Source organism: Macaca nemestrina, chromosome 3, assembly GCF_043159975.1.
Source record: "Macaca nemestrina isolate mMacNem1 chromosome 3, mMacNem.hap1, whole genome shotgun sequence".
Classification (NCBI taxonomy): domain Eukaryota; kingdom Metazoa; phylum Chordata; class Mammalia; order Primates; family Cercopithecidae; genus Macaca; species Macaca nemestrina.
The window spans coordinates 154,898,495-154,910,729 of record NC_092127.1 but is presented as its reverse complement, the minus strand read 5'-3'; the positions used below and the strand labels follow the sequence as shown (position 1 = coordinate 154,910,729).

At 38.1% G+C, this 12,235-nt stretch overlaps 1 protein-coding gene across 8 annotated transcripts in view; it reads right to left on the bottom strand.

Annotated features, from left to right (window-relative positions):
* The window catches only part of LOC105487701 (ATPase phospholipid transporting 8A1), a 266,324-nt gene that overhangs the window by 101,631 nt on the left and 152,458 nt on the right, over window positions 1–12,235 (bottom strand). For all 8 annotated transcript variants that reach the window (XM_011751245.3, XM_011751247.3, XM_011751246.3 and 5 more), the window contains one exon: window positions 2,869–3,007. In XM_011751245.3, coding sequence (XP_011749547.1) covers window positions 2,869–3,007 — 139 coding nt within the window. The remainder of the gene's footprint in view (window positions 1–2,868; window positions 3,008–12,235) is intronic.

Below are 12,235 nucleotides of genomic sequence, written 5' to 3'. Positions count from 1 at the left end.
AAACTCCTAAGTTCCACTCAGCCCTCCTTCCTGAACTCCAGACTCTCATATGTAAGTGCTTACTTAACTGCAGACACTTACGTAGAAAGTAGACATTTCCATCATCTCAAAGGCAGCCTACTCAAACACCAGGCTCCTGACCACACTCCTCCAGCCTCCATCAAGAAAACCTACTTTCCCTTCAGTTTTCATCATTTGGGTTACTGGTAACTCCATCCTTCAAATGCTAAGGCCAAAAACCTTGAAGCTACCTGATCTATTTCTTTCTCTCATACTCTACATCTATCAATCTTGTTGTCTCTACCTTTAAAACATATTAAGAACCCAACCACTTCTTACCATTAAAACACATCAAGAACCCAAACACTTCTTACCCTTTCCCTTGTTACCACCTTGGTCCAAGCCTCCATCATATTTCCCCTGGATTAATGCAATAGCTTATTTCCTGGTCTACCAGCTTCTACACTTGCTTCCCTCTGAGTCCATTTTCAGCCTAGCTGTCAGAGTGACTGTTTTTACGGGACAGTCAGAGCATGTCTTTCCTCTGCTGAGAACCATCAAGTGATTTCCCTGTTTACTTGGAGTAAATGCAGAGTCCTGACAGTGGTCTGGGAGGCCCCATCTACCTTGGACACTGCTATGCTGAATCTCTCTTCTACTACTATTCTTCCTTTTGCTTTTGTGCTGTTTCTCTCTGTAACAGAAGACAGCTTTTCTCTAATCATCATGCAACAAGCTCCCTCTCCTCTTTTAGGTCGTTCCTCAGCTGTCACCATCTCAATAAGTTCTTCCTGACTTCACTATTTAAAACCAAATCCCTCTGTGCAATGCCCTGTGTTTCCCTCCCATTTCAGTTTTCTTTATAGTAATCATTGACATCTATTATACTATGTACTTTTCTAATTTACTTTATTGTGTGTTTCTCTGACTAGTATCTGAACTCCACAAGGGCAGAGATTTTTTTGGGTTATTTTGTTTCCTGCTCTGCTCCTTGCACTTAACTGGTACCTGGCACTGTAGATACCACGATTATGCTGAATGGGTGAATCTTCCCTACCTTTTTCTAGGAACCAATCATGGCTCAAGATTCTGAATGTTAAATATAACCAGAAACCACTACCATATTCTTTTTTCATAGGAACATCCATAATAGTGAACATATCCTGAACTACTGGTACCCTTGACTGCCTATTTTCCACATTTACCACCCTTTATTGTCATATATTTTCTATCTGTAGTCTGTCCTACCATATTTGTGTTTTTAGGTCTCCCAATTTTAATACATTCTGCATTTCACCATTATTTTCCTTCTCATACATCTTCTTTCCATTTTCTAATAACAGCGATAATTTTTACAATCAAAATTAACAACTTGTGTGGTTTGTCAAGTTCTAGTTTTTTTAAAAACAAAATGAATTTTCTATTAATAACATCAATTTGCTATAAATTTGAAGTAGAGTTTTATATTTACAGGATACGTTAGGCTGACTGCTAATACTTCTAAAATAAATACCAGCTAAATTTTAAAAAATACAGAATATTTTAAAATGACTTTCTAAAAATGTGGTTTCATGCTGTGAACTCCCCTAAAATACTTCCTTCAACTTGGGTGGAATTTTGTTTGTAATATATATGATTAATATCAAGAGGCTAAATCTATGTCAGGATTTATAGTGCGGAAGCTACCTACTTTTACTAAATTTGGGGAAAAAACTTTTATTTATTTATTTATTTATTTTTGGCATATTGCTGGGACTACAGGCTTCCAATGCCAAATAACTTCCCCTGCGTAAGACCTCCGTTAGGGACTCAATTGTTCTCCCCACCACCACTCATCCCAATTCCTATGCTGAACTCCTAACCACCAGTGACACTACATTTGGACATAGTCTTTAAGGAGGTAAATAGGGTTCAATGAGACCATAAGGGTGAGGCCTGCTATGGTCTGAATGTTTGTGCTCCCCCAAATTCATATGTTGAAACCCAATCACTAGTATGGTGACAGTAGGAAGTAGGGTCTCTGGGAGATGATTAGGTCATGAAAGCAGAGAGCTCATGAATAGGATTAGTGCCCTTATAAAAGAGGCCTCAGAGGGCCGCTTTGCCCCTTCTGCCATGTGAGAACACAGTTAAGAAGGTGCTATCTATGAACCAGAAGGCCAGCAGTCATCGGACACCAAATATGCTGGTGCCTTAACCTTGGGCTTCTCAGCCTTCAGAACGATGAGATATAAATTTGTTGTTCATAAGCCACCCAGCTCATGGTATTTTGTTATGGCAGACAGAATGGACTAAGACAGTGCTCTAATGCAATAGGACTGGTGTCTCAGGAGGAAGAGACATAAGGAGTAGTATACAGAAGAGGAGCCACGTGACGACAGTCAGGCAGAGAGGCCTTACCAGAAAACAACCCTGCAGGCACCTTGATCTTGAACTTCCAGATCTGAAGCTTCCAGAACTGTGTGAAAATAAATTTCTGTTGCCTAAACCACTTGGTGTGTGGTATTCTCTTATGGCACCCTGAGCTACTATAAAGTCTTTCCAAAAAATGGGGATTAACATAGTATGAATACAAACTGGCAATCTTCTTTCCTATTATCTTAAAATAACTTTTGGTCACAAAATCAAGTGTCAATACATAAATATTCCATAAGCCCAATTTCCAGACAACTGTCAAAATGTTATCCACATGTGCCAATTATGGATGGAACGTGTGGGAGGCAGAGACGCAAAGGTGAAAAAAGACTGGAATATTCCAATCTTGACATATCAAATCTTTTGAATCTTGAAATGTCTCAAATCCATCTTCTAAAATATATCAACTTATTAAAAAGCACCAACATGTAAAACTTGAACTAGGTGAATTACCAATGTTAATGGCAGTTTCTTGCTTGTCCCCTGTAAGGATCCAGATTTTGATGTCTGCTTTCATTAGCGTTTCTATGGTTTCAGGCACTTGATCTTGTAATTTATCCTCAATGGCTGTTGCTCCAAGTAGTTGAAGATTCTGAAAAAAATTAGTGGTAGAAATTAAAAAAAAACCCGCTCACATTCTTCAAAAACAAAAAATTGAAGTGTGTATATGTTTTAAAATCAGAGACTAAATGATAATTCACAGACTTTGGTGCAACTTCCAACTATCCCATTGAGTTTTCTCTCTGAAATATCCTTGACTTTTATCCAGTCTTTAGGCATTAGACTGAGGCTCCCTGAAGCTGTTTAACGTAACCCCTAAGGTAAGGAACAGATTCTAAAATAAACTTGCATAGAAGCGGAGTAAAATCCAAAGTCAGTTAAAACCAGCCTGGGCACGGTGGCTCACGCCTGTAATCCCAGCACTTCGGGAGGCCAAGGCGAGTGGATCACTTGAGGTCAGGAGCTTGAGACCAACCTGGCTAATATGGTGAAACCCCATCTCTACTAAAAATACAAGAAAGTAGCTGGACATGGTGGCGTGTGCCTGTAGTCCCAGCTACCTGGGAGGCTGAGGCAGGAGAACCTCTTGAACCTGGGAGGCAGAGATTGCAGGTGAGCCGAGATTGCGCCACTGCACTCCAGCCCGGGTGACAGAGCGAGACTCTGTCTCAAAAAAAAAAACACACACACAAAAAAGTCAGTTACAAAGGACAGGCATTCTAACACACACACACACACACATACACACACACACACACACACACACACACACGCACAGCTATGGGAGACCACCACAGTGAAGACACAATCTTGTTGACCTGTTTGAAAAAGAGTAAGGTTACCTGTTAATAATATTAAATTGCAATTTGATGCAGTGTCAGGAAATGTATACACAACAATTAGAAACCATGAGGAAAAGAACAACAAAGTGATATTAGTCTCTACAAGGAAGAACAAGTTGGATGTTTTTCACATAGTTCCACATTTGTGTAGCAGAAGATCGCACTCAAATATCTCTTGCTCATTAGATATTGTCTTGCTGTAAGAACAAACACAACCAATGGGCTCTGGGGAAAGCTGTTATTTTTATTATTTATTTTGAGATGGAGTCTTGCTCTGTTGCTCAGGCTAAAGTACAGTGGTGCCATCTTGGCTCACCACAACCTCCACCTCCTGGGTTCAAGTGATTCTCCTGCCTCAGCCTCCAGAGGAGTTTGGATTACAGGTGTGTGCCACCACACTGGGCTTTTATATGAGATGGGGTTTCATCATGTTAGCCAGGCTGGTCTCAAACTGCTGGCCTCAAGTGGTCTGCCCACCTTGGCCTCCCAAAGTATTGGGATTAAAGGCGTGAGCCACCACACCCAGCCAAAAGCTGTTTTAATCTCTCATGAGAAAGAATGGTTTCTACTCTCATCTTCCTAAACGGAGGTGGTAAGGGGGAGAGAACAAGGTCTTGGCTGTTAGGGAAACCTGGTTTGCCAAATGGACATAGGTAATGTTCTTGGTCCTAAATACATAAGAATGCAGTGATGGATTAAGATATAAAATTTTATTTCCATCACATGCCTAGGCACTGTTGCTAGCTGGGTACCCTTCCTAGCAGTGCTTGGCAGGCCGCAACCAACTGATTCTCAGTCTTGCCCTGTTTCAATCTCCAGCGTGATCCTCGTCAGCAATTATCTTTCTTCTCATTTTCTCCTCTCTTGCCTTCATTTTTTTCCATTTAAAATATAGGTGAGGGCAGAATGAATGCAAGGGAAAGTAAGTATTGAGGATACTGCCAGAATTGGTGATAACAAAGAAAGCCATTTTCTACTTTTCCTTATTTTCACCAAAATTGAAGTCTAAAATTAGTCTCAAGCTTTGGTTAGGCATGAAAAATAAAGTTAACTATATATACAAATATGCAAGTGAGAGAGAAAGTGTGTGTGTATGCATGCATGTAATTTATACCTGCATTAGTTTAGAATGCTTTTGGCTGCAAGTAATAGAAAAATCTAACAATGGCTTAAATAAATTAACTTTCCTCACTTAAGTAGTACTGAAGTGGGCAGTTGTGGACATTTAATTTGTAGTTCGACCATACCTCAACTAATTCTCCTGACCTCTCCCAATGTCCCAAGGTATAATTATAAAGGCCATATAGAAGACAAAAATACCAACTGTTATCTGTCTCTTATATGAAAAGCAAAGTGTTTTTGAAAAGCCCTCAGCATATTTCCAAATACTAGTTGGCCAGATAGTTTCACAAGGCTAACGCTAACATTTGTATTTAGCTTTTCCAGGCTCCATAGCAGAGCTGTTGAGGAAGAAGGGGGATAGGAATGAGTGCTAAATTGCCCAGGCCACAGTCCCTGCTATAGTGGCCATACAGGATGGGCATGCATATATGTAGTGTTTGTCTGTGTATACCTAAGTATGTATGTCTAAGTAGATAGATACACACACATCCCCCATTGCCTTGCCTAGTGAAATTTGGTTCCTCCTACAAAACCAAACTCAAAAGTTATTGTTTCTTTTAAGCTTTCCTTTATTTCTTAAAACAAAATTTCCCCTCTGCTGTTCTCCTACAGAACTTTGCTCATCTTTATATATCTTCTATTAAGAGAAGTGTAAATGCATGAGTAAGGTAGGTTTGCTCAAAAGTAGGGACCATGTCTTGCTCACCTTAATGACTCCACAGCATTGAATGTCAGCATTTAGTATGTTTGCTAAGTGAGCTAATGACAAGAGCAAAATCCAGAAATTATAAAAATCCTGCTGCAATCTAGATCATTTTCTTTTCAATATATTCCAAATAATATGGATAGTTATTAGACACACTTGATACATGACTTCTTAGTATATAATATATGATACAGGAAGGCAAATTTCCTTCAAGAAGATAGCATTATTTTATTTCCTTTAATGGGAAGCAGACTCGAAATCTACCATAACCTGATGAATAATTATCATCAAGAAGTTCAAGAAAGGAAAGGAAGAAAAATTCAGCATCAATGATGCCAGCATCATAATTGTTGAATTTAAATGTTTACACAATGATTCTTTCAAATCTTCAGCTACTTTTAGGGCATTTGCAGTTAAATCATTCTGGCTCACATCCCAGTGAAGATCAGGATATAGCTGTGTTCAAATTTTAAGTATTTTACCCAAGACATGATAAGGTTTTTTTTTTAGTGATCATGGGGACAGTTTAGTAATACAAGCCCTCAAAATTTCCTGCAAAAATATTTTTTTGCAATATGTTTCCCAAAACACTGGGGTAACTAGATAATGTGGGAGCCAAGATATGAACACATTCATTAGAAATATATAAACAAATATTTTGTATATTTTCTGTCTCTAAGGGGGAAAATGAGCTCAGAAAGTACACCAATATAATATACATTACCACTCACATACCTATAAAAATAAAATGACTTCACTGGAGAGATCACATTGAAATCATATTTGAAAGAAAGAAAGCATCTAGTTTTGCACAGGTAAAAGAGAAACATTTTCAAAGCAGGCACAAATAACATAAAGGATCAAAGATGTAGGGCCAGCAAGGTATGCTGAGAAAAGTCACACAAGTAGGTTAACATGGAGTGTTTTGGTGGTTTTAACACAAATCCTTAAGAAGAATAATAAAACATTTCTGAATATTCAGCAAAATTGTAATGGTTCTACTTTGATGCCTATGAAGGAAACACTGTACTCCAAAAGCGTGTTGATTTTCCCTTTATCCTAAGAGCTCCTTGAGAACAGCACTGGTTAATTTCAGCAGAAGGCTCTGCAGACTCCTTTCCTTTTGCCCTGGTATCATTTATGATGAGATTAGAATCTTGAGTGATAGGCTGTTCTGCTTTTGGAAATTAATACTGTTAGCTATATAATGATCATTAGAAAAAAAGATTTGAACTTTGCGTGCTTTTCCTGATCATAACACAAGAGTGTTTAGGCCGTAATCAATTTCATCCCAAATATGTATTACCTTACACAGATGGCCACTAATGGGCACTAGGGGAATTACATATTCAGCAAGTGTTGAAATGCGATAAAATTCCCATGGCATTTATGGAATTAAAAAAAACCCCAAACACTAATTTTACTTTCTAAACGTCACCATGCTAAATGTTACAAAGGCTCGAGGTTGATGACTCTTTGATATAATATAGATTTAGTTATCACTGAAAAAATCATAAAATAATGTTTATTCACCTAGTAAAGCCTCCAGTAATCTTATTTTCTCTTTCAGAAGTTCCTAATGTATGCAGAATTTTCAAAAAGGCACATAAATGTAACATTTCTACTCTAAGTGAGGACAGAAAGCTTCATGTAGAGACTGGTAAAATGTATTATGATAGTTTAGAAATTATAGTTTTTCCCCAATACCTGTATATTTTGCGAAATAATGGAACCTCAAAGTGACCTATTCCCATATTAGCAAACATTATGTCAGTGCTTAGATGATGTCATATTTTTTAAAAGTTTGTGATGTGCTCCTAAATGAGAAAAGTATAATAATCAAACTCTTATCAACCCAGGCTTCAGATGACAACATCGGCTATTTGGCAGAAATTTCCTTAAAGTAATATTATTAAACAAAATTGTACCATTGGAGTAAATGTGGATAAATACTAGTAAGATTTATTTCCATATGAAATAAGATTATGACTAGGAAGATGTTGAAGAGGAAACCAGCATTTCACGAATAGAAAAATTGTACCAGGCACGGCTAAGTGCTTTACACTTATTAATTCAGTTAATATCTTTGTGGAGATGGAGTAAATTGTCTAAGGTCAACTAGAGGCGCAGCTGAGCTACCACCGTAAGGACAAAACACCAAGAACTAATACATACCCAAGGAAGCAAATGGGATGTAAAACTGAGATTAGATGAAAATTAGAATTTTGTTCAAATCATCAGGTTTTTAAACTTTTGTGTCTGTTCTCGGTCTTCAATAATACTTCATTTCTATGAGTGGGTTTCAGCCTCAGTCCTGAGGCACCCCTGTCAGGTGTACCTATTTCCCTATTCCTACCTGCAGGCCTCAGGGTCATATTTCGGGATTAGCTCCTTTGCAAGCACACATGCGTGCCTGCATTCATTCACAAATACACCCTAAGCAGGTACTTCTGGGCAGGTACGTGTGCCGGGGATACAATAGTGAGTTCCTTCCTGCATGAAATTTTTATTTCGGAAAGCTTCGTTAGAAACTCTCCTTGGCTTCCTGGCTGCCTCGTTTTCTAATTGTACCTCCTTGCCTTACTGGTGTTTCTCCTAAACCCTGACTGCCTGGTTGTCATCAAGTCCCAAGTAATCAGCCACCGGGCCAGAAATCTAGATGGTGCTTTTCAAACTTTAATTTTCAGAATCACCCGAAGAGCTTATTAACACAGATTGCTGGGCCCCACATCCAGAATTCCTCAATTGAATAGGCCTATGGTGAAGCCTGGAAACGTGCAGTGGTTGCAAAGCTGCTGGTCTGAGAACCTCACTATGAGAACTGCTGATCTAGAGCAGGGCTGACAAGCTTTCTCTGCAAAAGGACAGATGGTGAATATTTTAAGAGTTTGAGGCCCATATATTCTCTGTTGGAACTACTTAATTCTGCTGTGGTAGCATGAAAACAGTTAAAGACAACATGTAAACAAATGGATGTAGCTGTGTTCCAATAAAGCTTTATTTACAAATAGGCAGTGGGTGGATTTAGCCCTTGGGCTGGAGTTTGCAACTCCTGATGTAGAATGCTTGTGAGCGTTCCATCTTTGCACCTGGCTCCAGCTTCTCTGATCACTACAGACATCCCCATGTCCAACTCCTACCATTTTCCCTTAGCCTGGCCTTAGAGCCTCAGGTACCAATTCTCTTTCTTTTCCTTGCAGTTTCAAACTACAATAAACTATAATACAGGATTATCATCAGAGAGAACCAGTGCTCCCCTGGAAGAATCACATTATATGTTACACCCTATCTTAAAAAATGTTATACATATTGTATGTTATACGCTATATATGTACTTTTATGTGAGTACAAAGATAAACACAGGAATGAGGTATCATCTTAGTCTGGATGGCTCAAAAAAAATCTATCCATGAGTTGACACTTGACTTTAAATCCTAAACAATGAATTAAGGTTTAGCCAAGAAATGGGGAGAGGTGGGGAAGGATAAGGGAGGAAATTCCAAATGAGAAGAAATCACATGTACAAAGACGGATGTATGAAAAGACATGTAATGTTTGAGAGTTGCCATTTAGTCAGTATGGAAATGATAGACGAAATGAGGTGTGGCAGTGAGGAAGATGAGGCTGGAAAAGCCAGCAGGGAATGGAAATGGAAAGGTCTGTGTGTTATGCTGACAACCCCAAAGGCAAGGGACACCTGGTGAATTTTAGAAGAGGAGAGACAGGATCAGATTTACATTTCAGAAAGGTCACTAATAGCTGTCTGGGGTTGGATTAGGACAAAAGAAGCCTGCATGATAAATTAAGAGGCCACTGCAGTCACCATTCTCTTGAGGTTTAAAATACGTTAACTCTGGAATTAGGATGTGCTGTGGGATTCTCAGAGCCATTCTACAACACTGGTTCTCAGAGGCTGCTGGGCTCCTCTATGTTCTGCATTCCACTGGGTATCATCCTTGTTTTAGAGACCTAACACCTTCTTTCCTTTCCCTTTAATCTGGTCTACAGTACTAAGACTGACAGCATTAAGTCATTAAACCATTGGAATGGCTCATTTGCCTGCTTCTGGAGAAATCATTCAACTGGTTAATTTTTCTAAGGCCAAGAAATAGATTTTAACTTGGTACTTTTCAAACCATAGAAATCACATTTGAACTCACAAAGCCAAGGGCTTAGTTATAAGGCCAGAATTCACACACCCAGCTGAAAGGAATCAGGATGTGAGAGGTGACTGGGTGTAGCTTGCACAAACAACACATCCATCTTATCTGAGTGAGAAGACAGCAATACCCAGGGTGGAAAATCTACCACGAAGCATTCATAAGAAGGAACCTATCATACGAGAAAGGAGGAGCACGTGATTAGAGATCTAAGGAAATCTTAAGTACTTTAAACGAGAAGATTCTAACGGCCAGTTGAGGGAAAATCATGAAAAACATATTTCCATCTTATTTTCAAGGAAAATGGAATACAGCACATAGAGTACATAGAGGCTGCCTCACTAAGTCGTTGAGTCCCAAACAGGCCAATGACTCCCATTTCCCATCCTGAGTGCTGATCTAGTGATTATGCAACTGCACAATTGATTTCATTTTATTTTTCAAGTCTCCAATATTTTGTACACATTCTTACTTTCTTAGAAAGCAAGTTGGTAACACAACTTACAGATTATTAACATGGGATCTGGAATTAAGACAGAACTGGGATTTGCATCCCTACTCTGCCAACCACTGGATATGGGTCCGTCAGCAAGTAACTTAACTAAGAATCAACTTCACAACAGCAAGATAAGCCTAACAACATAGTTTAATAAGGATGTTCTGCAGATGAAATTACATCAGTTATCACAAACATTTTTGAGCACATTAGAAAAAAATGTTGAATATGTACTTATGACAGTTATATTTTTGTAAAACATTATTAAAATTAATAAATTATGCACATTATAAAATGCAAAAACTAAAAAAGATGAGACAAAACAAAGAGAAGTTCTAACATTTTCTTGCTCACCCCAATGGATCATGTTGTGTCTCATTTTAGAGGCCCTCCCACTAAATAATCAGGGTAAAGAGTAGAAGATGTAACTACAAATGTTCTTAAGCAAATAGAACAGGAAACTACTGGAATTTTAAACCATGAAATCACCTGTACATCATGTAAATTTTCATTTCGCTTTTAGCACAAATGAAAGTGATATGTGCAGCTACTAAGAACAGATGTGGTAGTTTTATCTGAAAAAGCATTCCATTCGAATACAGAAGTTACTGTGAACTTCGCAGTCATGAATGCTCAAGAAAAGTCCTGGTTTCCATTAAGTTTTATATTTCTCTAGGAATCCTCTAAACCATTTGTTGCCATATGTTGCAAAGGGCGCTAAATTGTTGTTTAGTCACACTGAGTGTAATGGTTGATCCATATTATGCCACATCAAGGGACTCTTTAACCATCCCCTAAATGCCAACCACGTTTTGAGGAGTGGTAAAGGAACTAATGTAAAAACGGATCGCTACCTCAGTGTTCCTATCTTAGTGCCTTATCTCAGTGCCCAGGGCACTAAAGCCTGTCTGGAACGATGTTTTAGTTTACAAGTTCACTACCTATCTCCCAACACTGAAACAAAAGACAGAAATTCTTCTACCCTCTCCCTGCTGAGCCCCAGAGCCTAGAACAGAGCCTGCCACGCAGCGGTGCTCAGATATTTGTTGTTGAATCTTTCCAACCTATGATTTTCTTACATTTATATATCAAGTAACTTTGAAGACAGGTTTTATAAATGAACGAGTCTAAATTTCTAAAGAATGCCTTCTGTAAAAGTCTTGGCTTCTTTTCTAACATACCCCTAAATTAATCCTTAGTGATAGCACATTTGATACCAGTGCCTTCAATGCGTGGAAAGCATGAACTAGATTTGTTAATAGGGGGCAGGCTTTCATTAAGCAAGTACTTATTAAGCTCCAACTTCTGAATTAATTATTTAAATGAATAATTCATTTAGTCATCAAATATTTATTGAGTAGTTAACATAGGCTAGTCAGTCAAGCACTGGAGACACAGTGATAAATATGATAAACACAGTCCCTGCTTTCGTGAAACTTCAATCTAGTGGATGACATACATCAATCACAAACTACAAAATGCACATAAAACACAACACTGCCACCTGATCAAAAAAGGCTTGACAGCAGAATTACAGTGTTCTGAGTTTACTCTTAAGCTCAGAAATGATCTTCTAACCCATAACCTATTTCAGAAAAACTTGAACAGATGAAAGCATCGGATAAGTTTCCATTTAAAAAGTTTCCCAATCCATGCATCATAATAAGAGAAAAAGCAAAATCTTATCACCAGGGAAATCTGCTTTAATCAGTGATGAATCTAGGCAGGTATTATATAGTTTACACTATTTTCTGTAATGCTCAAGATAAATGATTTGCTTTCAGAAACACAGAAATTATTAGTAGGTAATCTATGCAGTACTAAAGACATAATTGCATTTTTCTATTGAAGCAAATAAATATTAAACATTTTCAAAAAATTATGTATTCCACGAAGGCACGCCTTCATATTTCAAACAATGGTTTAATTATAAAATAAGGAAGAAAGACCAGACTTCTGTACTACTAATTTTCAAAGGAATCTAGTAGCATAG